Source organism: Daldinia caldariorum (assembly GCF_022478825.1).
Source record: "Daldinia caldariorum strain CBS 122874 unplaced genomic scaffold F4812scaffold_18, whole genome shotgun sequence".
NCBI classification, from domain to species: Eukaryota; Fungi; Ascomycota; class Sordariomycetes; order Xylariales; family Hypoxylaceae; genus Daldinia; species Daldinia caldariorum.
The window spans coordinates 273,469-297,387 of NW_025953054.1; the positions used below are offsets into that span (position 1 = coordinate 273,469).

A 23,919-nucleotide genomic window follows, 5' to 3' on the forward strand; every position below is an offset into this window, starting at 1 on the left:
AGCGGGTACGATTGTTTTACCGTATAGAGTTTAGAGAATTCGACACCAGAGCTAGCTTAATAGCCATGAGCTATAGGGGGTCGTTCGATATCATAGTTGAAGGAGTTGTAAGCCAGGCCGCCGTTCGGTATGTAAGCTTAGTAGGTGTTCGGTAGCGTGGCTAAGAGCCGAAAAACTTCAAGTTTGGGCTCTTGTGCTACCCAAAGGGTGGCACTCATGTTATATTTACCTACCTCCTAAGGCTGTATAGTGGTATAGATTCCATCAGAACTGCTACCCATCAAAGTATTATGTCCGAGCACTGTAGACCAGGAGCCCAATGTCCAACATGCTGACCCGCCATTTGCCTGCCCACTATTATCTTATTCTCCCATCCATTGTATTCATAGTATCATCAGATTTTTCATGGCCGGATACCAGGCAATATCGCCATGCGTCGCGAGGGGTAGTGCGCTATGATAGATCGGTCTATGCAGCCAGGCCAAGGAAATCTCAGCCAACACCCCTGACCGTCTTGAGTGTACACCTGCCTGCTTGCTTCTTGTCCAGCTCCCTACCCCTTTATCATGTAATTGGATGCTGACAATGGACGCACGACCGAGGGCATTCTCCAGTAGATATCCCTTGGATCACGGTGCCAGCATTTTCCCGAAAAAAAAAATCTCGTGGTCAACACATCTTCTGTCTTACAAGTTAATCCTGATTCTCCTTCGCCGACCTTGGATCCCTTGTTCCAATACTCGCATCTCTCGCACCGCTTGGCTGTCAAGATGTGGTGGCCTCTCTCTGTTCTGCCTGTACTGACCGCGCTTCTCAGCGTTGGCGACGCTTGTCCACTAGGACATCCTGTCGGTGCTCAAAATGCCTACCCCGTCAGCGATAACCAGACCCTCTGGCGCCGCGTGAGGGTTGGCGGAGGAGGCGGCGATGATGGAGCGCCCACGGCTTCTAGCCTCTTCAACATGGGAGATGGCAAAACCCCGGGAGACTGTAGTGGTCAGTCAGGCGTAATGAATGACTGGCTGAAAGAGGCCATCCTGCTTCACGACGCTGTCGAAACGGCGTATGATAGTACCAAGTCAAACAAGCGATTGATGCTTCTCTGGATTTCATTCTTTGGCATCGAATTCAACACCCACGAAGGAACCCCAGACACGGATGACGACGTGACGGAGATCCTGTGGCGCTCGATTGGAGGTCGGAAACACTCACTTATCTTCTGACCCTGGGTCAGGTCTTCCCCAGTCAAGCTTCAGACTCGAGAATCACGGCCTACTTTATCGAGGCTTTCAAGGGTTACAATTTTGAACCGGATACAGAAGATTCACTTTGCGGCAAAGCTACGCTCTACGCCCTCACTGCTAGGCCTCAACCTAACCCTGACAGAACAATAGTTGAAGAAACCGAAATCGAGATCGGCGAGTATGACCGGCACATTGTGTTCTGTCCACCTTCCTTCTCACCAGGGGCGGGCCATCCTCACAGCTATCCGTCTCTCTCCCAGGCCGTCTCGTCGGATCATTACCCGAAAGGAGACCCCGAGGACAGAACATCAGGAGATATGAAGCTTGACCAATATTTGCCCGTGAGCGCTACATTTTACCACGAACTCTACCACTTAGCGGATGCGGCGGGAATTACAAGCGATCCATTCTGTAGACACTCCAACTTTCATCCCACGTTGCTTGACACGGTAAACTCAGTTTCTTAACTCTTGCTGACCACACCCTCTGCGCTATAGACTCTTTGACTAGCGCACTGAATGCTGCGAAAAGCAACGGAAGAGGAGAAACTCATAGAAATCCAGAGTCATTTGTTTTCTTCGCCATGGCCGCATACATGTATCTCAACCCTCCCCAGGGTAGAGATGCTGTTCTGTTCGTTGGCGGCATTCCGGTCAAGGCCAGTTGGATTACTCCAAACTAGGCAATATCGTACTAAGACTCGAGAGACCTTTCCTCTTCTGCCAGTGGTAGTTTGTTTATTACAGACAGGGCTATTTCATCCGACGCCAGTTTACAGGGTGTAACCATGATGCAACGAACAATAAATTTGCTATGTAATTAGTCAATAATATAACATGCTGCCGTCAGCCGACACTAAAAATTGATATTCCTATACGGTTGTCCTAGAAGAAGTGCATACCTATTCAACCTCATCCCTCTCAAGTTAAAGGATGGGGGAAGTGACACCGATAATATCAGTAGCTTCTTGAAGAACGACTCAAAACGAGATACCAATTATAGGAATCGAATCTATCTCTACCTTTTATGGTGTTTTCCGGACTTCAACCCTGAACTCTAAGTAATTCTCCATTACGTATAACCCTAAATAAATCAAGTAAATTATTAAAGTCGAAAATTACCTAAATTAAGTAATTTTGGTATTATAATTATTTATTTAATTTTTAGCTCTATAAGTAGGTTACAATTGGTGTAAGACAGGCCGGGGCCACTGTCTGTATGTCAGCGGGCCGATATACCCAATTTATCTCTGGCCCCTATAGAGACCGTAAGATGCATCTAATTAAGATGACCACGTGGGGGGGGAGAACAGGTAACGATGATATCCAGGTCATCCGGCATATTCTGGATCATTTCGGCCAAAAAGCCGTGCCGAGGCCCTGCTTGGCCAGGTTGGGTTGTACGAAATGCACTTGGTCGCTGACGCTCGAGTTTGTACATGTAGCCGGTGTGCGGTCTTATAACCGTCAACAAGTAAGTTGTCGTTGCAATTCTTGTACTTTCGGTTGGCCTTCTTTAAGCAAAGGGCAACCAAGTAGAATAGCAACGGTTCAACTTAGATTGCAACTTTATCTTGGTCAGAACAATGAAGCCTTACACACTACTCCCCGTGCTCGCCTTACCATTGGCAAAAGCCTACCTTGTGGCGCCGCCCGGAACACCAGCACCAGGCGCCGCTTCGGGCTGCAGTGAATGGGTACAGCAGTCGTATGGACTGACCTGTGCTATCATTGAGCAGTTCTACGGTATATCCGCTGCCGAATTCGAGGCGTGGAATCCTAGTGTCACCCAGCTGGGTTCCGGCTGCAACCTCATCCAGGGGTTGTACTATTGCACCCAAGTCAACTATGTTTCCCATAGTTTTCTGTCAACGGGCCCGCCTACCACGTCCACGACTTCGTCCGGAGGCGGTGTCACGACGCCTTCTCCCGTGCAGTCCGGCGTTCCTAGCGCCTGCAACAAATTTTACCAAGTCAACAGCGGGGACACATGTTATGACATCGCCGCGGCTCAGTCTATATCCATCGAGAGCTTCTATGCCTGGAATCCGGCCGTGGGGGACACCTGTGGCAGCCTCTGGAGCGGGTATTACGTCTGCGTCGGTGTGACCTCCTCTGGTGGCCCCACGACCACACTCCAGACAAGCACCAAGACGACCACCACTGGTAATGGCATTACAACGCCGACCCCGACCCAGACGGGTATGGTAAACAGCTGCAACAGCTTCCACAAGGTGGTCAGCGGGGACGGGTGCTATGACATAGCTGCGGCTGCCGGGATCGCCTTGAACGACTTCTACACTTGGAACCCGGCTGTGGGAAACACTTGTTCCGCACTTTGGGCGGACTATTACGTGTGCATTGGAATTCTGTGATGGATTACTACCTAGAGATAGTAATATGCTTTCCTCCGGCATTGCATTTCATTGGGAGACAAGGTGTCCTGTATAGCATCTTCTACGATAACGCCTCTACTAAGACAGTAGTCATGGTATGCGTGATAAAGTTAAGGAAAAGAACAAAAATTACCTTACCTAATACAATCCCTTTACTGCGTCCAATGAGCCATTAGTATTTATAGTTTAGGTGATCCGCAGTACAGGTGAGATCTCATGTGTCGAGCTTGCATTCGGCGCGGGCATGTAACCCGTCCCTTTCTAGACAGTAGTCAGGGGTGCATCGGCCAGTGGCCACCGTATAGGGAATAGAGATACCCAGAGACCGCTGGAACGGCTCACGTGAGATTTCTCTTTCCGCCTACTACTAATAACTAGGGTCAATCGGTAAAAGTAGCGAGGTAGGGTTGGAATTGCTCTTTCTGCAGCAGGTCCTGATGTCCTCCGACGTGCTCACTAAGGCGCCGAGAGGTATTAAAAAAAAAAAAAAAAAAAAAAAACCTTAGCGGTCTATCTACGAGACGAACCTCTGCACTAACCCCTGCATGAATCCCCCATGAACTGCATAGGGTGGCATCAAGTTCCGAGATGTTTTTATTAATCGACAGCTTCATCATTCCATGACCCGCAAGGAGCAACGGAAATAGTTTACTGCTGACAGCAGTGGAACACGATTGAGGTAGGAACGGAACACCTCGATGGTCGAATCGATAGCTTCATGTGCGTACGTGGAGCTCAATCCCGGGATATTATTCTCTCCCTCTACCAAATCGAATGATATACGTCTCGTAGCTCGATGGCGGGCCTGGAACAATCTATGGTAATGGTGCTCTGACTATCGCGCAACCCGTGGCCCGCAGGCTTAATTTCTGACCCCTCAGTGCCCTTCTTAATGTCCTGGATGTACAGTACTGTAGGCCAGCCCTAAAATATCGAGAAGGCGAGCCATCCAGGCTCGGGGAGGGCAGCGTTAGAAGGGCTCAACCTAAATAGAGATGAAGTTTACGTTAGTATCTCTACTATGTCTTTCTGGATTGGGATCCCTTCGTTTAGCCTAACGACGTGTCAGGCACAGGGTACATCATTGGACTCGCGTATCCGAGAGTCACTGAAGCAGAGTCAACGGCGACGAATACAATAGTTTTTTTCTTATCTCACCATTTGGGACAACACCGCTTCCATCTCGCAGAATCCGGAGGTTTTAGTGTGACGTCAAGCCCGCTCCATTCGATGGGGCTGACGGACAGCGGCACGGTTATTTCAAGCTGACGGATTGTGTCAAAGGACAGTGTAATCGACAACTCATCAGCCGGGCGAATGGTGGCCTATGATAGGCAATGCTTGTCTGTCGCAACTCTTCCAAGCCGGACTGACAGTGCTGCATGTTACAAGTTCTCTCCCGGGAGGCAGAGAACCTCGAGCCGATGTGAGTATAAGCGTTTGTGCCACGCCAGCAGCTTTGTTGGCTGGCAAAAATCAAGACTATTCAGGTCTGGCTTGGCTGCCGCGTAAACGCCTTGCTTAAACTGCAGGACATCAAGATGGCGAAGTTCCTCATCACCAACGCTAAGTCCGAGCTGAAGGTCGAAGATTTCATGATTGAGGAGAGTAACGCAGGAAGAAGGACAGGATGAGACCGAGCAGACGCCAGTGTCACATAGGATGGCGAGGCGGACTTTTTAAAACAACTACCTCTACAGCCCGTTCTCGGTCTATGGCAGTTGGCGGTAACGAAGTGGCGACAATAACCCTTTTTTTGGTTGCCGGAGCTAGGAAGCTCTTCAGACAATGGGCAGGACGTTGACTTTTGAGGAAGGGGTGATAGGGGCATTGATACGCATCTTCTTTCTTCCAAAATGTTGTGAAATTATAGCTGCGACTTCGCGAGCAGTGGCCCCGGTCCGGGATTAAACGTATCGAATGTGATTTCTCGTTAATTGTACTTCCTATTCATAAATCGCAGGTGGTAGTACTGGCTTTCGATGCACTATCCGCACTCAAATCCTGGAGCCGGCGAGATGAAGCTTTGGCCTCCATAAATTGAAGACAGTACTTGGTTTGGGGTTACGGGAGGGCGTGTGCAAGGCGATTTGCCAGCCACATTGCCCGCTACGGTGGCGTCGCGACAGCAACGGCCAAAATCCAAGAGACATCAAACCGAGCAGAAACTGAGGATGAAGACGCTAGGGCACCAGAGACGACTGAGAGGGGTTGGAGGGGTGCAGCCAAGACGTACCTCCAGAAGATCTTAGAGGTTGTCGCGCACGTCCTGGCCCAAAGTGGCACTATCCAAGAAATAAGTCAGCGATATGAAGCGTCTCAGAGCGGGAACGGCCGTCTTTCAAAAGAGCTTAAGCGTATCCGTGAACAATTGGATGATAATCTAGGGCCGTCACAGTAAACCCGAAGAAGCCGCAGCGGCTCAAGATCGTATATCGAGACGATGCCGAACACCAGCTAGTGAAGAAAGTTGCCGAGAACATGGCCCCAGAGGCGCAGGTGCTGCGGGACGAACCGTATCCGATTAAAGTTGACAACATTAACCGTACGGCGGTCCTCAACGAGAACCGCAACATACGAAACAGAGCAGCTGAGGTAGTTGGCAGGAGAACTACAAAGGGATGTTTGAGCGTTGAGAACGACACGAACAGTGCCCTAACTGCCAGTAGGCGGGACACAAGGCTTTCCAGTGCAGGAGACCGAGAGTGTAACGGAGCGACCCTAAATGCGTTTCCTGCGAAGGGCTACACGAATCGTACAGCTGGAATTGCACGAATACTATCTGGGCCATCAGGAATAGAGTTTCAGATAGTACAACTGGGTGTTAGAAAACAACTTGCAGTACACGACAACTTGATGAACTACACAGGCCTGCAGAATGCAGCAGTACTGGCGATTCAGGAGCCACTGGCGGTGGATAATGTCGGATGGCTATGGACGGTGCCGATGGCAAATCACAGATGGACTGATATGGCCCGTCTGTCTGCAAAGACGGAAGAGGGAAGATTCGAAGCATGCTATGGCTGAAGGCTCCGCCCGGTCGTAGCCAGGCAGGTCGACGACCCCTTCCGCCAGAGCCTTGGCGAGGAGGTGAAAGGGCGGTCACAGGGCCGGGAGCTTCTCTTTGATAAAAGGATACCAGGTCGGCGCGATTTCCTTGTCGTGGTCTTTGTGGAAGCGCAGCGGGATCTACATCGGGAAACGATCTCGGCCGCCGTCGCGGTCGTGATAGCGTAAGATCCAGAGATCGATATCCCCCCAGCACAGAACTTCCAAGGTTGACTTCGTCTTCGCGTCCACTCTCTCACAGATCCAGCATATTTTCGGGCACGGCTAAATATACTGATCTGCGCTATTATCGGTCCCTAAACTAGGTACTCTTTTTCACTTGTTCATGTTCTTCGATTTGCCATACACCAACTCGCGTCTCCGGCAACCGGTCCACACAAACAAGATGCAGATAAGTGCGTCATCCAGTCGGTCAAGTCCGAGTTGAAAAGTTGTCTTGTCTCGCACCCATCGGAAGTGCGCGAGATAGGTAAACCCTGCGGGGTTCAGGACGTTTTTGTACTTCGGTTCAACTCGCAGTGCAAATCTCGGTGCAGTTTCGTTCTTGAGTATGATTCCAATATGATCTTTATTCCGTTTCTCAAGCTCTGTACCGGTGTACTTCCCGTACACAGCTGACCGCTGCCGTAGGCATTTTTGAATCGTACTCAGTTTCCTGATCGCCGACTTCCCCCTCCGCACCAGATAGCGGCAAAAGGATTCGGGAGGGCCCTTGGTTTCCCAACCTAGGGTCTTCAAAAGGGCCTTCCAGTCGGGCGCGTTGGGAAAACTGTTGTCAAAACGCAATCCATCGTCGTTGGCCGTCGACTGTATTCGCTTGCGTGTGGGTAGCTCGGTTTGGTCGAGAAGGGCACCGCTTGTTACCACGGTCCCAGTAATGCTGGAGTTCTTGGGCGGACAGTTGTGGAGCTTCTGGGCGCTCGGACTCGGGCGCGACATAGGTACTCTGCGAACCAGGCACAGTATCAACGCGGATCACCTCCGGCAATGCCCCCACAGTGATGGAGCGAGGGAGTTCGCGCTAGACTCACAGCCCTACCATGAGCACCAGTGATGCTTGGGCCCACCCGAGTTCCAAGGGCGACAAGCCGTACCAAGGGGTTGGCTCGATATAGGACCCATGAGTATGGTGAACCTGGAAAGCGTGGCGTTGGTGAGGGAAGGAGAACTGGGTGTCAAGCGCGTCCAGCTGTATCGAAGCTTTCGCCACTTACAATGCTCATTCCGCAATCTCCAGGTTGATTGGGACTGTTACTCTCTCCGGGCAGCAGCTGCCTAGGGAAGGAGCTGGCTATTTAAACCCTCGATGCCCCCGTGTCGATACCTTTCAGACTTTCCCACATTCTCCTCCCAAGACCAGCATACCTGCACCCATCCCTGTGCGGTAACGAACTGGTATATCGGGATACCACAAAGGAACTAGACGACTAGCTGAGTGCCATAGTGACATTTCAAATCCAACAGCTTTCTGGGATCGTCTGAGGCATCCTCAGTAATCCAGAGGACGTCGGTTTGAGCATTAACATGAGGCCAGCCGAACTTGAAGTTTTCAGGTTTACTACAGGTAGATGTTTACTACAGGTAGGTACCTAGGTGCCGAACGGTCCCCTGTGGCTCGTGACTGTTGCTTTAGGTACATGTAGCTAAAGAAGTGGCTTTTTCGAAGCAAGTACGAAGTACGTATTTTCGAAAAAGCTGTAGAAGTGGGGAAATATTCTTAGACCCACAACCTTGGGGATGCATCCAATAAAAAAAGAAGGCTTAGAGTGTTACACACAGATAAGCTTCCTAATCCGGAGAACGAGGTTGGGTTGGGATTGAGATGAGACAATAATAAATAAATACAAATATACAATATCCCGAACAAGTTCGGGCATTAGCTTAGTTTGGCTTAAGTAAAAGCGGTGGGTGCGCTGGTGCGTCATATCCTATCGGTACGATGCCCCACGCCAATGTCAAACTCCCAACCTTACATTACCCTAACCTCTATCACCCTACCTTGCCTACCAACCTACCTGACCTATCTTGTTACTTGTTATGCGCCGGTTTCCTATTCTCTAGCCCAATCGCACCTCGTTGTCCTCGTTGTCCACGCTGTTGTGTTTCTCTGGCCTCTCCGTCCCATCATTTCGTTATTTTGTTATATTTAGCAGAGTTGCCTGCCCTGCGGCGCTAGCCGTTCCCTTTTTCAGTTCTATTCATCGTTCTGTTCATCGCTCCCTTTATTATTACAGTACTATTACAGCCAAGCCAGATTCTACATAGTATATCCATACTCCCGATACCCCCGATCAACAGGGTTCCTATATTACAGGACTACACACATCTCACCGTCACAAGACTTTAGCCAAGCGCCTCATATATGACGACAGCTCTGTACAGACTCAAGTATTTGGTGCGCCCAATTCTTTGACGCCAACCTAGGTACATAAGCCTTTTGTGCAACAAATATTTCCTTCCCGCTGCACCTCCTATCGCCGTATCGAAGACCAAGGGATCTGCGCTTTTCTCCGCATCGCTTAACGATTTCGGCGCATCCTACATATTGACTTCCTAACCTCTCCCTCCCCCCTTCCTTCTTCCACACTCAACGACTCCAACTTTCGAAAATCTGGCAGGGAACAAGCGGCGCAGTCTCTCTTCGCAGGGAGGTCTGCTTAATAGAATGTTTGGCGGCGGCTCCAGTTCTGCTGCGGCCAAATCCGATCCTGCAGCACTCGACTCCACGAAATCAGAGAAGAAATCTCTGTCACCGGACCAAAAACACGAACCCGCATCCGTTGGGACGCCATCCAAATCCCCCGATCAAGCCACCAGCGGCGAGAAGCGCAGCGGAAATGGTAGCCCACCCGGGCGACATAATCCCGACACGGGAAATCTAGAAAAGAAGCGTAGGAGTTCCGGCGTCGGGAGCAAGGCTAGCAGTCTTATAGCTAGCGCCAAGAATAGCTTGAGTTTTGGTCAAGTTAACAACAAGCCGAGCAGTGATGCCACTTCCCATACACCTCTACAAAAGCTAGGCAAGCAAGATCAAACTCTTGCAGTACCTCAAGGCCAGCATAATAATTCCGCTGGTGAATCCGTCCCAGGTCCGCGATCTACCTTCCGCGTCGGTGTCTGGGAGGATAGAAACAAGAAATGCCGTCGTACGATGGAAGACACTCACGCGTTCCTCTACAATTTCTTACATACCCCTGCACCCGTCCTCACCCAGGATTCGGGCAACAAGAGCACAAAGTCTCAAAGATCTACATCGGAAGATTCTAATCCTCAGCCTGAAACGGGCGCACAGGACATGATAGAAACTGACAACGGTTACTTCGCGATATTTGATGGACATGCCGGTACCTTCGCCGCAGACTGGTGCGGAAAGAAGCTACATCTCATTCTCGAAGACACCATACGCCGTAATCCCAACGTCCCCATTCCCGAACTTCTAGATCAGACTTTTACCAGTGTTGATGCACAGCTAGAGAAGCTTCCTCTTAAGAACAGTGGCTGTACTGCAGCAATTGCCGTCTTGCGTTGGGAGGACCGCGTCCCTAGTTCAAACTCTGCGACCGGTTCTCAGGCCATCGCACCTGCCGCTGCCGCCGCTGCCGCTTCCAAGAGCTCGGACACGCTAAAGCCTAGAGATGCCAAGCTTGAGAACGATAGCAGCAATAATGCCATTGCCGAATCGGCCCATGCAAGATTGAAGGGTACTGCGGTTCGGCAGCGCGTTCTATACACGGCAAATGTGGGTGATGCCAGGATCATTCTATGTAGAGCTGGTAGAGCATTACGTCTTTCGTACGATCACAAGGGTAGTGACGAGAATGAAGGCAAACGAATTGCCAACGCCGGAGGCTTAATCCTCAACAACCGCGTGAATGGTGTATTAGCCGTCACTCGAGCTCTTGGTGATACATACATGAAGGACCTTGTGACTGGCCATCCTTACACCACCGAGACCGTTATCCAACCCGAGATAGATGAGTTCATTATCATCGCTTGTGATGGGGTAAGCTTTCTTGGATATATATATATATCTCTCTCTCTCTATTTTGGTTAAAAAAAATCGTTACTAATCAGTGTCTAGCTCTGGGATGTTTGTGAAGACCAAGATGCTGTTAATCTTGTTCGCGACGAACGAGACCCGGTGGCCGCGTCCAAGAAACTCGTTGACCACGCCCTCGCTCGTTTCAGCACAGACAACTTGTCGTGCATGATTGTTCGATTTGACAAGGCCGCCTTGTTAGAGCATCAAAACAACAAGGAGAATCCCATCGGCGTAGAAGGAGATAGCTCTGGTGCAGCGGGCAAGATCAGCGAAGCCGATAGGATTGTGAACTCAACCAAGCAGAAGATTGCTGAAGGTGACACTCCTGCCATTGGCATATCAGCTAGTAACAGCGGCCGAGGCCATGATCTTGTACCCATTGAAGACGGAGATTCTTTCAAGCCAACTGTCATCGAAGGCCCTGTTGAGGAGGAGCCCGCATTGATAGAAGATAGCGATGCACCTGAGGTCAGTACAGACGCAATCCCGAACGCAAGCAGTCTCGCGACTCCAGACGCAACGTCTCCGAATACTGCCGGGCCGCCATCAAAATCTTGATCCCGACACTTTCGCAGCGGAACTAGTGTATTGTTCTTAGGATTTTTTTTCTTTTCCATGAACAAACGCGGTCCTACTTTGTATCCCGCTTCCAAAAGTTGATGCCGGAACTCGACTCGCGATATACCAAGGTTTTCGTCACCTCAAAAACAGCAGGGGTATGCCTAAGGCTTTTGGCATGATGTACATATTTCAGGTAAATCTCAGTCATTACATGACCACGACGTTACCATAGTCAAGATTATAGCCCTACGGAGACAGTTGGTTGCGCCGGTCATTTCATATTTGTACTAAGGAGAGACGTCTTTATGGAGTAAACGAAGACCCGACTACTTCGGGGGACGAAAGTTAGCAGGTGGGCCGCAAAGTCTACCGGCGATGATGATTTGGCTTAGCTTTGCATGGACTTACGAAAAGGTGTACGTTATAGGTAGTCACAGCAATCAATGCCATTCGAGCAATATGAAATCTTATGATCCAAATTATCGGTATTATACAATAGCTAGATTGGAAAAGTGAGAACCTTAAGACGGTTCAGTTTGCCCATGTATCCTCAAAAATGTTTCTAATCGGCTTTTCAAAGGCAACACTCTAGCCTTGACTCATTCCTACCAGTTGTCCTCGGCAAACAGAAACTCTATGTCTCGGACGAGCAAACGTTTGGCTTGGCCGTCCCGAGTAAGGTTATCAGCCCTAAAGTTTACCGGAAGTACATATGTATTCACATCCCAGGATATGTAATTAGACTGTTTTAAGCCTTTTGTTTCCTCTCTCGTACGCACATGGTAGTATCAACACAATCTAGGATTGGGGATAGTCATTCTCCCGGATAGGGAGGTTTCCTACAAGATGTAAAGAAAAAGAAAGCAGAAGAAATTCCCGGCTTCTTGAGATATCAAGGCACGAACCAAAGACTCTAGGAAAGAAACAAATTATGTTATAGCCTTAGCAAGCAGGTAAGGTCTTGCTAGGTTGTGAGGGGGAAACTCTGTTGTTACCGTTAACCCAGTCTTTTTCGGCTTGAGATAACTTAAGGTTCTTACGTCTTATATTATTATATATGGTTTACTACCGACCTAAGATCGTGGGATAATAAGGCTGCAAGGCAAAGGTCAGCAGTCGATATTAACTTTGCATAACCCGTCCGTTGTCTGGACATCGACGTAACGTCATACCTCATGGATAGTTCAAACAAAACAAGCAGTAGGGGAAGACCTTGTTATTAGTTGGGTACCTGTACCTATGCTCTAGTTGCGTCTAAATTTTCGATGCTTCTTCTATATCTTGTTATTGGAATCAGAAGTTGGTATGCTATAAGTAAATCTGCTTGGTTCTATAACATATGGAAAGGAATACAAGTTTCTATACCAGCAGCCGCAGCATGTTTCTACGCAATGGGAAGAGATCGCTGCTTGTATTACGAACGTGATACCTAAGAAGCCGGACTTTTAATACGTACCTACATAAGTACTACATAGCTATAACCTAGGTAGGCATGTTTGATACCTATTGGAGGGTTGTCCGAAGAGGTTCAAGCACATCTCGACTTGTTTAACCAGTCCATCCTCTCATTTAGAATGGGGGATACGACATTTGACAAGTCCGGTTTTGCGGCTTCTTCGACTAGGTTCTCTTGGTTTAATACCTTAGGCGCGTAAACGTAAGGTAGGTAAGGTTGTGGGCACACACCAGAGTTTGCCAGTTATCTCATCCATCGAGACGAAGAATAATGTCCCGGGTCGCGACGATGTTACCTTATGATATGTCTAGAGGCTTATAACGCGGCATATGCCTACTCCTACCTAGGTACTTATAGATAGACCTAGGTAGTTCGAAGCCCTCAATGGACACGTAAAGCTGCAATATTAACATACAATACAGATTAGATAGGCAAGTAGCATTCATGACTATCAGTACTCCGTACCTTCACAGAATTAAGGTACAATATAATGTATTAAGACATATATATCTGTCGGCAATGAAAAAGGAGAACGCCGAAGAAAAACTTGGCGTCTTTCCCGAAAAGTTCGAGGCTAGGATATTATTAAAAAGGGGATCAATTAAGAAAAAAAAATTGAGAGAAAGAGAGATAGTCCTCCACGTTGTACCCCTGAAAAAAGAGAAACATACTGTACCGTGTTTATATAAATGCACTGTGTAAACTGTATATTTATCTGCATTAGTTTATGCAGGTTGATTGGTCAAGGGTGCGGGGCTTCGAAAGTTGCTACTGCTTCATCAACACAGGTTGGCTGGGTACATATGCACGTACATACATATGTACAACAGGCACAATCTACTAATGCAAGGTGGTCGAGATTAGCGCTGCTCTCCGTTGTTACAGATTTGGGCTAGTATTGGCCGAGATTTGAACCTTCTAAATTACTTCTTTATCAAGATCAGCTCTCACTAAGTGTTTTTTCTTTTCCTTTCGAAATTTGTTCCAGCAAGGTATCTTTGTTCTATTGTCCTGTTGTAAGTTTGTCATAGGCTTTAACAATTGGAATTCTCAATGTTGAAGATATGGGATTGGACCTTGGAATGGAGATAATACCTACCTAGGTACCTAGGTACCTTTTTGCATGTACCTAAAGATGTAGGTACCTTAGGTGAAGATGTGCATCGGCGAATGAGGTACCAATACTAGCTCGATTACTTAAAACGCATACGCACGTTTCCTAAGAGGATCCAATCTGGGTAAGGGTAATCTCCTGTTAGGTAGGTACCTCCAGTAAGAAGTTCACTTCCGACGTCCACGGTCCCCCTTTCTTCACCCGACACATTATCATTGGCTCAAGTTTGAAGTTTACCACCGTATTTTCACCCCCATTGAAACAACCTCCTTAGGTACCACTGTACCAGGTTCTACCAGGCTCTTACACATACCTAACTTCCCAGCCCGTATGGATCTCATCTCTCTTTCTGCATACCCTCATATAACATTGCTGAAGGTGAAAAGATAGAAGAGTGGTTGTTTGTCTTTTTAGTCCCACCGTTTTATTGTCGCTCGTTTAATTCATTATTGAGATTTATTTTTTACAAAGTAAAGTACACTGAAGAAGCCCTTACATCGAAAGTTTCGTTTCGGCCAGTCTCTCGTCGACATATCTCACATCTATCTTCTCTTCTATCGTCGTCAATAGTGTCTTCTGTCTGTCTTACATACCTAACATACCTACCTCATACTTACCTTACATACCTGTATCTGCATCTACATAACTGCTTGAGCTGTAGATGTCTTACTACTAGCGCTCGGGCTTCCACATCGGGCACTACCTACCACCTACCCCCTGATCCCTGATCCTATCTACATCTAGGTAGCTTGTGAGGTAGTTAGTTACGAGCAATATTACTACCTATCCTTCAACCCCCTATCGAAATTTCCCGCCCCCCGGTCGAACCCCATACCACTATCCCGCCTATTTTCGTTTCGGTCGCCTCAACTCATCTTCATCTGTGTACAGAAATTCGGTTCGAGTTATGCGCCCTGTCGTCCACGCCATATCTTTATGGTGACATCTTTGTAAATACATCCACCACCTTTGAATGGTGTTGTCTCAATGTCGAACCAGACAGCCGGTCTTTCGAATTGGGCTCTGGTATCTGGTTCCGGACAACCATCCGATTCTTCCTGTATTCTCACCTGCCGATAAGCTGGTCGTAGGCCGGTAGGATCCCGAAGCGCATATTATTATTACTTTTATAAAAAAAAAAAAAAAAAGAATATAAGTCGACAAATTTCCCACCGTAACAGTCCAAATCCTACTAGAATTAGCTGTCGTTTTAGACGGCATCTTCTAAGAAGAAATGTCGCTGAATGGACTGGACGATGCTAAGGTTATAGAAGCCCACGAATCCGCTGTCACCGAACCTGGGGGATGGTATGAAGCTTCTTTTCTTATTATTTTTTTTTCTTTCTGATTTTCTTTCTTTCTCGAACCAAAGTATTCCCCGTGTGGTAAATGTATTGTGGTCTACGTCAATGCCGCTACCACCGCGTTGTCTTTTATTCCCCTGTCTTGAATTGCTTGTTTCTCTTTGAGCTTGCGCCGCTGACCTAAGTCTGGTCCGACTAACATAGGTTCCTTCTCAAATACGCTAATCGTGACGAGGTTGAGCTTCTCGATCGTGGGAATGGTGGGATTGTTGATATCCGTGGTGCAATTGCAAAATACGAAGAGGCGTCGCCGTTGTACGGCTTCCTTAAGTACAGACGGAGGAGTGTCCTGTTAAAATACCAACCTGAGGATTGCTCGAGACTTGTCCAAGGTGAGCGAGCCAGTTAATCATATCACTATGCGCCTATTATCTAGTCATGTGCAATTCTAGCCCTGGAAATAGAAAACCATGTAGGATGGAATTGCTAACCCGACTTATATTTGCAATGTATAGCTCGTGCAACAGTGCATTTTAACGCTGTCTGTGAACGGTTTGCGCCGTACGATATCACCTTCGAAATTTCGGTAGCGAAAGACCTGAAAGATAGTAAGCTTTCTGCGGCTTGTTCGCTGCATGCGGCATCCGGTTCGGCGTCATCATCCTCGAGCTCACTACGACGGCGGAGACTAAACGAGATAGCCGAGGAAGAGGAGGAGGAAGAAAGAGAGAGGAAAAGGCAGTCAACAGTTAAGGAGGAAGATAAACGCGCATCATCTGTGTACTCGGTACCCGCTTCCTCACCGCCTACAGAACGCCCTACCGTACTCGATAGTCAACAGATCTCCGCCCCGCAAGAAACCAGCTTTACCTCAACGGTCAACGTCCCAGAATTTACAGGAGCTGACAGACCGACATCCCCTACACAATCCGAAAGCGCTCCACGCCTATCCTCCCAGTCCACACGGCCCGATTTGCATAGCTACTCGACCTACACATATGGCAAGCCAAAGGTGAAGCTCGGCCCCCGACCATCGCTAGAGACGAACAAGCGACCTTCGACAGCTGAAAATTTTCGCCCCACTGCAGCCTTGCCGGCAGGATTTAAGTTATTCTCCAAAGGAACCAAGAAGGGGGGACAGTCTCATGATATGGAACAAGTCGAGAAGACTGAAGAAGCAGAAGAAGAGATTACTTTGGATACCGCTCTCACGCAATCTACACCTATCCCTGAGGTTCCACAAGGCACTGGCCTTCAGCTGCCCCCGCGACCCGCAACAAATTCGGGAGCTTCTATTAAATCTATTAAATCAACCACACAATCACTAGCGCCCCCACCAACAAAGGAGGCGAAGATTACACCTGAGAAAGCACGACTCATGAAGGCCATGAAGTTGAGGGAAAAGAAGAAGATGATGAAGAATACTACAACGTCAACGTCAGAACAAACAACTCAGTCGGATAACCCGTCTGTAGTCGAGACCAAGGGAGAATGCGACGCCGAGTCTAAAGATTCTCTGCAAATTAAGAGCGACGCTGGTCATCGCGCCGTATCCAACGCAGACTCTGGTATTGCTATTGACCCACCCACGCCGATGACGATCAATACAGAGGATACATCCGACTCCCGTCCAAATTCTCCGACGGGTGCAACCTCGTCTGAAATAGGGGTATCCACGAAAGCGTCCTCCCTGTCCGAGTCGACACACGAAACTGTCCAAGCCTCCAAAGACATAAGGGAAGAGCCTGAGGAGGCTGAGCCTAAAGATATTCCAGGAATGGAAAACGGGCTAGAACAGACTAAGACGCGTGACACGGATGTCTTAGACAAGGGAGATACTAAAATTGATCAAGAATCCCAAAAGATTCCAGATCATCCTACACAAACAACCGAGCACTCTGGACGCGGTTCGGTCGAGGTGGATGATCGTGCTGATATTGTCTCGCCGCCCAGTCCAAAGGGTAACGAGCAACGTAACGAGAAACCATCGAACGAAGACGACACACCCAAGTCGCCTTGGAGGGTGCCTGTTTCGAAGTTCTCTTCCCACGAGACGGACGCCCCGGCCGAACAGAAATCGCCGACGACTCCTCGTCTAAAGTCGAAATTCTCCATACCGGATATATCTCTCCCCCCAGAGCCTGTTCCTGCTTTACCAAACGCGTCCGTAGAGGGCAGCAAGCAGGCCGGAGGCGAACCGCTACTAAAGACTACTTCAGAGATCCCGCTCCCTCCGAGATCAACTAAGCGCAGGACCGTCATCGGGACTATAAGAACTGATTTGACGAAGACCACGGCTCATTCCGAAGCTCACGATCCTCTTCTCGATGATGCTTTGATGGACGAGCTACAATCAGCGACGTTGCAGGAGGCCAAACCTATGCTCGTATCCAAATCGCCCATCACTCCCGTTTTCCCCAATTCCAATTCCGGCGGGCAAGGTCTGTCATTATCTCGTGCAGTTTCGAACCCGATGCGTGGCCCACTCCCAGTATCCGGTGATGTCTCACAGAGTAGCGCGAGAAGTGTGTCGGCAGGTGGTGCGGCCCTGCTACACAGCATTACCCGACAGTCGTCGAACGCTGGCCTACAAGCTAAGAAGAACAACCTCGGCTCGAGCATTTCACAGAGAATCAAGGCTTTAGAGAAGCTTTCGGGTCCTCCTGGCTCGGAAGACGTCCGTCCAAAGACCGCAACACCATCCTCGACTTTCTTTGGCGTTCGTAGGCAGAGCATCAGAGATTTGTCTAGAACTTCTACCGTAGTAGATCCCACCAGTCCTCAAGCGCAGCCCTCCTCGCCTGAACAGTTCCAAGAAAGACCGCCTAAACTGACCGGCGCAGAGAGGCGTGAGAGATCCCTCTCGGTGGTTAGTCGATTGTCAATGTTTGAAATGCCAACACAAAACTCACTTCGTGGGCGACCTGATTCCGTCCAAGTTACTGCAAGGATAGTTCGCGATCCTAACAACAGCATGCCAAGGAAACCTGAACCCAATGCAAGCGCTGATGACTACCCTCAACTCGAATTGAAGCAGTCGCCACTTGTTGTGGATCTACAGACACCAGAACCGTCAGAACCTATTCCCGAGCCGGCTCCTACCTCATTAGTACAAGTTCACAATGAGACCATTCAAGAGAGACGTGACAAGAAGTCGGTTCCCGACGATGGCGAAAAGAAGCATCGGCGTTCGTCTTTGAGTATAGTCAAAGACTTCATCAAAGACCGACGAACTTCAAATGCTAACAAATCGACGGATAACTTAGCGGTGATGTCTCCGAACGGAGCAAAATCTCCAAATAGGCCACCGTCATCCCATCAGATCGGTAGTAGCTTTGGAAGACGGTTGTCAATTTCAAGCCGTCGCTCTTCGATCAGTCGCGAGCGAGATAATTCAGGATCAACACCCATCGGGTCACCCGCAGTTCTCAGTGACAGCGGTTCCGGTGACGACGATAAGAAGAGTGAGAAGAAGTCGGAGGGGCGAGCATCTCGATTTATGAGGCGCCTATCGAGCTCTCTTAGTGGGAACAAGAAAGCTACGAGCCCGCATATTTCTCCTACTGTCGCCGAGGAAGATGCAGATCAGCTTGCTACTTCTACCACCGATGTCTCGGTATCCTCTCAACCCACTGTCGTGGCATACATGGGTGATGTCAACGTGCAGTTTCCAGACAATCTACTGTGGAAACGCCGTAGCATGTCTCTAGATACTGAAGGATTCTTGTTCCTAAGTATCGTACAAGGGGCTGCGATTAGTGGAAAGGATAAGGCTGCCGCTACCGGTGTTAAGCGTTATCACTTGAGTGACTTCCGCGCTCCTTACATTCCCGATGTCGAGATACAAGAGCTCCCTAACAGTGTAGTTCTGGATCTTGTGGAAGGCTCTTGTCTGCAAATTGCCTGCGAAGACCGAGCCGGCCAGCTAAACATTCTGCAAGGTAAGTAGCTCAAGTTATATTTAATTGGCTGTTCGTTATGGTTGGATTGTGTACTAACGTTGTCCGTAGCTCTTCAAGATGCGCACCAAAAGCACAGCTCCTTCAGACAATAGACTCTTCGAGGTTTTTATTTCTAATTATCCCGAGTGGCCTACTTCCGAATGGCAAAATTTCCTTGATTACGACAGATACCCGAACCTTTTTACTTTTACTTTTATTTTTCATCCTTGTGCCACTAAGACGCATTCTCTGCATTTCCTTTTGTATCCTTAGACATTCAGATTCACACAGTCTGACGACTCTTTTCCTTCCGACAATAATTGTCATCTCTATTTCCACTTCCACTTCCTATAAGTCAACCAGCTTAGGGCGGGCATATATTTGCTTGGTATGGATCCCGTGGAGCCGTGTACTTTTGCAGTTCTCTTCTGCTTGCCTCTATGAGGATATAACACTAGTTACCCTGGCGGGTACTGTGAGACCTGCTCTGTTCCGTTGCATTGCTAACAGCGGAGAGGTGTCGGTACTTACTATTCTACAGTCTTAAAAAAAACCTAAGGGGAGCTTCGTGGGAAACGGTGGGCAAGAGACTGAGCGTAGGACGAGTTGGTATCATTGGGCTTCTGTACATAGCAACATCATTGGCGTGCATTGCAAAGCCCGCAGTGTATCTATTAAGAATTAAGTATGAAAATCATCTAATGTAAAACCCCCTCCATTAATTGATGTCGTATTCGGTACGATACTACACGAATTTAGAAAAGACGTTACAATAACAATTTTTTTTATCTTTGTTCACAATGCTTGATGGGTAAAGGAATTGGCAGCCTTTTGTTTGAGGCCAAAGAGAGGTTGTACTGAGAACAAGGCATTGTGACTGCATTATTTTACAGTACTTACAGTATTGCTCTTTGTTCACACAGTTGTGACAAGAAGCATCACAACAACCTGCAATAACAGGACAACAATCACCTACCAGAACGCTGTGCAGAAGAGTATATAGGTAGCCAAAGACGTGGCCCGTTGTGAAGGAATGACCTCAGAACCAACACTCGTCAAAGAACCTTGATTCCTACAGACAAGAAAAGAAAAAAAAAACATTCACCTAAGTCTCAACTCAACAGATAGACTGCCTACCTAAGCTATCTATCTACATCAGACTTCCCCCTCTTTTTTTTCCACCGAGAAGCAATGGTTCGTGCCGAGGCTCCCAAGCTCCGACCTATCCTGAAGCCGATCTCTGTCGGGGCGGGCTCTTCGCCTCCGCCAACGCCGTCGCCTCTGCGGGTGATATTCGCGGCGGTGGCGCGGGACGCGCAGACGGGGGCCGCGGTGCCGCCGAGCCCGCGGACGCGCGAGCAGTTCTACACGTCGGTGAAGGAGCGGCAGAAGGAGAAGAGGCGCGAGAGGCGGGCCGAGCGGATCGAGGAGATCAGGGCGGAGCTCGAGGCTAAGAAGGAGAAGAAGAAACAGCAGCAGGAGAAAGATGAGGAGGAAGAAAGAGAAAAAGAAAAAAAAGAGAGGAAGAAGATGATCATGAAGATGAAGATGAAAAAGCAGGAGGAGGAGAAGGAGGCGGAAAAGTTGATGATGATGATGATGAAAAAGAGAGAAGAGAAGCTGAAGAAGAAAGAAGATGAGTGGAGGAAGAAGAAAATGGAGGAGCGGGAGGTCGCGAGGAAGTTCGCGGAGCTGGAGAAGCTCATGCGCGAGGCGCACGCCCGGGCGCGCAAGTTCGACAGGATCGTGGGGTTCGGCCTCAACGAGGGCTGGTACTCGAATATGATCGAGTGCATGCGGGCCGTCTATTGCCAGGGAGAATGGATGGCCTGCTGCGCTTGGATGGTATTCCGGTCTGGTAAGCCCCGACCCGTCGGCGGTTTGCTTGTACCTACCTAGACCCGAGAGATCGAGAGATCGATTGAGCGCTCCTTGGCTCTTGTTGTTGTTGATGATTATGACGATGATGCGTTCTGCTGCTCTCGCGCGGAAAAAGAAAGTTTTCTTCTTTCTGCTTTCTGCTTTTAAGGAGTTCAGAATGTTATGTTATGGTACACACTTACGAGATATGACATGTTTACTGTTTATGCGCTTGTTTAACTATTTACCTACCTAATTACTTGTTTTAGATATGTACATGTTTATATACACGTTTAGTCTTGAATATCCTACTCTCCACCTTTTTATCGTCGCCTCTAGTTTGACCGAGCAGCTCCTCGATGTATGTACATAATAATGTATGTCATGGGATGTTAAACTCGCTACGTCTCGGGGACGACTATATTGATAATTTAGATATATTCGCGACCATGGCAGCTATATCTTCGTCTTTGCGAATCGTCACCTCCCTCCGCTCCCCCGTGATAACCCCCACCAACACCATCCGCAGCTCGGTCCGGTCCCCGTTCCACGACGACGTGCTCCATTTGAGCCTCGACCGGTACGGGATAAACCCAGAGGCATCCCTATGCCGCTCCTCCAGCTCAACCAGGATCCGCATGCCGGCCACCATCGCCTTGTTCTCAAACCAGGGCCCGGATAGCTTCTGACAGAGAGCCAGCGCCCTCGTCCGCGTCCCGTAGTGGCGGCACTTGTTCGTCAGCGAGCGCAGCATCGGCTGCAGTTTGTCCTCGAAGAGGGGCGGCAGCGACTCCACGAGCGGACTGCCTTCCCCCAGCGCGGACTCCACGAGCGCGACGGCCTCGCGGCACACGGGCAGCTGCGAGTCCCACAGCACCTCGCTCTCTACCGGGTCGTGGCGGTACTGGGCGAAGATGCTGAACAGCTTCGCCTCGACCAGCATGATTTTCCAGGCTCGGTCCTGGTCCGGGTCCGGGCCCTTGGTCTCCTCGTCCACTTTCGCCTGCAGGAACTCGCACCATATCCTCGAGTGCGCCAGCGCGAGCGCCTGCTCCTCGTCGAACCGCGCAAAGTCCATCTCGCTGTTGAAGAGCTTGGTCTGGGCCGTGCGGAAACACCAGAGCATGAAGTACGTCGTGTACCGCTCGAAGCTGTGGCGTATCTCCTGCGTGCTCTGGCCGGGGCTGGGGGTGGCGTCTTGGCATAACCACGTCCGTTGGTATGCTTTGTTCTTTAATACACCGGGGTAGAATGGAGAGAGCAGGGAGTTAAATCCGGACAGGCGCGTGAAGAGGTAATCCGCCTCGCGGATGCCCTCGTCGTCCAGATTCGGCGGCAGCCGCGTTCCAAATACCATGCTGGACGTGGAACTATCCAACGCCGATATGGTCGACTGCATAAGCCGGTCGATGGTCTCCGTGTTGCCCTGCATGGCCTCGAACACGATGAGCAGGAGGCTCATGATCAGGATCGTCCGCGGGGTGATAGACGAGCCTTCGAGCTGCATCCTCCTCCGAAACTTGGAGACGGCCTTGGTGTGGAACAGGAGGGCGTCCTGGTGATACCTGGTATTCATCGCGTTGAGGGAATCCGCCGGGACCATCCAGAGCGACTTCGCGCCGGGCCGCATCAGGCGGTGGACCTGGTCCATCATGGCGCGGCACAGGGCTCCCGCGCCGAGGACGCAGTCCCGCACGCACTCGTCCCTCAGGCTCTCGCGGAGCACGGTGCGGTACCAGAAGTTCTCGTACCCGTTCTGGCAGAGGTTGCTCACCACGATGTTCCGGAACAGGTCGAAGTAGTACACCTCGTGGCCCTCGAACTCCTGCAGGTGCAACCTCGGGGACAGCTGCCTTTCGCTGTTACCATCGTACGACGTCGGGACGGCGCCGTACTGGTTCTTGCTGCTGCTGCTGCTGCTGCTGCCGTCGCCGCTGCCGTCGCCGCTGCCTTGGCCGTGCCTCGGCTCGAGAGCGACGTATTTGCAGGGGAGCCTGCTCTTCTTGCAGTGCGCGCAGATAGGCCGATCTTCGTCGCATTTGATCCTTCGCGATTTACACGTAGCGCAGCCTTTATGTTGTTTTATTTTCGTTAGGTACCGGCGCGAAGTCAACGAAGGCAAGAATCTTTCGTTGGGCGGGGGATGATTGAGACAGAGAGAGAAAAAGGCCAGGACTGAGACTCACAAGAAGGCGGGACGACCTACCGGAACGAACTTTGGGCTTGCGAGCCCGGATTCGAGGGACGGACGGGGCGGTCATACTCGCGAGCGGCTGCCTGTCGTACGGGAGATGGAGGTGAGGTGAAAGCAAACACTTTTTATTCTTTTTGATAGCGGTATATGGACTTCAGACTCTGCAACTCAGCAGAAAGGATAGTAGAATTACCATACACTCCCTCCCCACGATTCAAAAAATTAGTCTTATCCTCATTAAGGTCGGCGTGTCGCGGTTCTGCGTAGTAGTAGTAGCATTTGCGATCACTTTACGCCCTGCGCCCCTGACGGATGAACCAATGTTGCCGAGTAACAGGTAGTTTATTAGAGAAAGGAAAGGTCTAAGCCTTCAGAATTATGCAGGCGTAGCGTTGCATCGGCGCGTTGCCGGATGGGTAGGGCTGAAACAAACATAAAATGGATGCATAATTACTTGGTATATAAATATGATTTATCATTGGTTCTATCATGGAAGGATTTGATTGTGGTTAAAGCGAGTGGTGTGTTTCTAAAAAAGAATCTCCATCCTAACCTACCTTGATAATAGTAAATGTAAATCTTTGAGCGCTTACTACTAGTAACAACAATCCACTAAACAGATTATTAGAAAAGAGCAACTCATTTATTTTACCTCATTTCGACTTGTAATTATGTGTAGTCTTATTTTTCTTTTGAAGCCATATACTACTACACTTTGGGCTTGTCGTCAACCCGTAGA

The 23,919-nt window shown here is 49.3% G+C and overlaps 7 protein-coding genes across 7 annotated transcripts; 5 read left to right on the forward strand and 2 right to left on the reverse strand.

Moving 5' to 3' along the window:
• Positions 1 to 770: 770 nt before the first annotated feature.
• Positions 771 to 2,034, forward strand: F4812DRAFT_466949 (uncharacterized protein; the record flags this gene model as incomplete). The annotated part of the gene is made up of 3 exons (XM_047938587.1): positions 771 to 1,166; positions 1,235 to 1,655; positions 1,742 to 2,034. 3 exons carry the CDS (start codon positions 771 to 773, stop codon positions 1,924 to 1,926), a joined length of 1,002 nt encoding a protein of 333 aa, XP_047787027.1. The 3' UTR covers positions 1,927 to 2,034.
• A 508-nt stretch (positions 2,035 to 2,542) lies between these two features.
• Positions 2,543 to 3,656, forward strand: F4812DRAFT_151589 (LysM domain-containing protein). Its single transcript, XM_047929726.1, has one exon. It carries the CDS (start codon positions 2,830 to 2,832, stop codon positions 3,616 to 3,618), a length of 789 nt encoding a protein of 262 aa, XP_047787028.1. The 5' UTR covers positions 2,543 to 2,829; the 3' UTR covers positions 3,619 to 3,656.
• A 3,189-nt stretch (positions 3,657 to 6,845) lies between these two features.
• Positions 6,846 to 8,147, reverse strand: F4812DRAFT_151717 (uncharacterized protein). The gene has a single exon (XM_047929728.1). It carries the CDS (start codon positions 7,645 to 7,647, stop codon positions 7,024 to 7,026), a length of 624 nt encoding a protein of 207 aa, XP_047787029.1. The 5' UTR covers positions 7,648 to 8,147; the 3' UTR covers positions 6,846 to 7,023.
• An 885-nt stretch (positions 8,148 to 9,032) lies between these two features.
• On the forward strand, positions 9,033 to 11,835 carry F4812DRAFT_151597 (PP2C-domain-containing protein). The gene is made up of 3 exons (XM_047929727.1): positions 9,033 to 9,132; positions 9,327 to 10,711; positions 10,790 to 11,835. Exons 2-3 carry the CDS (start codon positions 9,374 to 9,376, stop codon positions 11,306 to 11,308), a joined length of 1,857 nt encoding a protein of 618 aa, XP_047787030.1. The 5' UTR covers positions 9,033 to 9,132; positions 9,327 to 9,373; the 3' UTR covers positions 11,309 to 11,835.
• Positions 11,836 to 15,115: 3,280 nt separating this feature from the next.
• F4812DRAFT_462428 (uncharacterized protein) lies at positions 15,116 to 19,239 on the forward strand (the record flags this gene model as incomplete). The annotated part of the gene is made up of 4 exons (XM_047938045.1): positions 15,116 to 15,189; positions 15,390 to 15,577; positions 15,701 to 19,126; positions 19,196 to 19,239. The coding sequence occupies 4 exons, from the start codon at positions 15,116 to 15,118 to the stop codon at positions 19,237 to 19,239; spliced, it is 3,732 nt and encodes a 1,243-aa protein (XP_047787031.1).
• An 811-nt stretch (positions 19,240 to 20,050) lies between these two features.
• Positions 20,051 to 21,477, forward strand: F4812DRAFT_441711 (uncharacterized protein). The gene has a single exon (XM_047935255.1). The coding sequence runs from the start codon at positions 20,318 to 20,320 to the stop codon at positions 21,023 to 21,025; it is 708 nt and encodes a 235-aa protein (XP_047787032.1). The 5' UTR covers positions 20,051 to 20,317; the 3' UTR covers positions 21,026 to 21,477.
• On the reverse strand, positions 21,215 to 23,394 carry F4812DRAFT_151796 (uncharacterized protein). The gene is made up of 2 exons (XM_047929729.1): positions 23,193 to 23,394; positions 21,215 to 23,056 (listed from the first exon to the last, which is right to left on the reverse strand). The coding sequence occupies exons 1-2, from the start codon at positions 23,245 to 23,247 to the stop codon at positions 21,405 to 21,407; spliced, it is 1,707 nt and encodes a 568-aa protein (XP_047787033.1). The 5' UTR covers positions 23,248 to 23,394; the 3' UTR covers positions 21,215 to 21,404.
• Between the last annotated feature and the right edge of the window lie 525 nt (positions 23,395 to 23,919).

Bases quoted from the DNA above. Each gene is read 5' to 3' on its own strand.
- F4812DRAFT_151589 (XM_047929726.1), top strand. From the start codon at position 2,830: ATGAAGCCTTACACACTACTCCCCGTGCTCGCCTTACCATTGGCAAAA.
- F4812DRAFT_151717 (XM_047929728.1), bottom strand. From the start codon at position 7,647: ATGTCGCGCCCGAGTCCGAGCGCCCAGAAGCTCCACAACTGTCCGCCC.
- F4812DRAFT_151597 (XM_047929727.1), top strand. From the start codon at position 9,374: ATGTTTGGCGGCGGCTCCAGTTCTGCTGCGGCCAAATCCGATCCTGCA. The intron at 10,712-10,789 runs GTAAGCTTTCTT...ATCAGTGTCTAG, and splicing joins TTATCATCGCTTGTGATGGG to CTCTGGGATGTTTGTGAAGA.
- F4812DRAFT_441711 (XM_047935255.1), top strand. From the start codon at position 20,318: ATGGTTCGTGCCGAGGCTCCCAAGCTCCGACCTATCCTGAAGCCGATC.
- F4812DRAFT_151796 (XM_047929729.1), bottom strand. From the start codon at position 23,247: ATGACCGCCCCGTCCGTCCCTCGAATCCGGGCTCGCAAGCCCAAAGTT. The intron at 23,057-23,192 runs GTAGGTCGTCCC...AACAACATAAAG, and splicing joins CAAGCCCAAAGTTCGTTCCG to GCTGCGCTACGTGTAAATCG.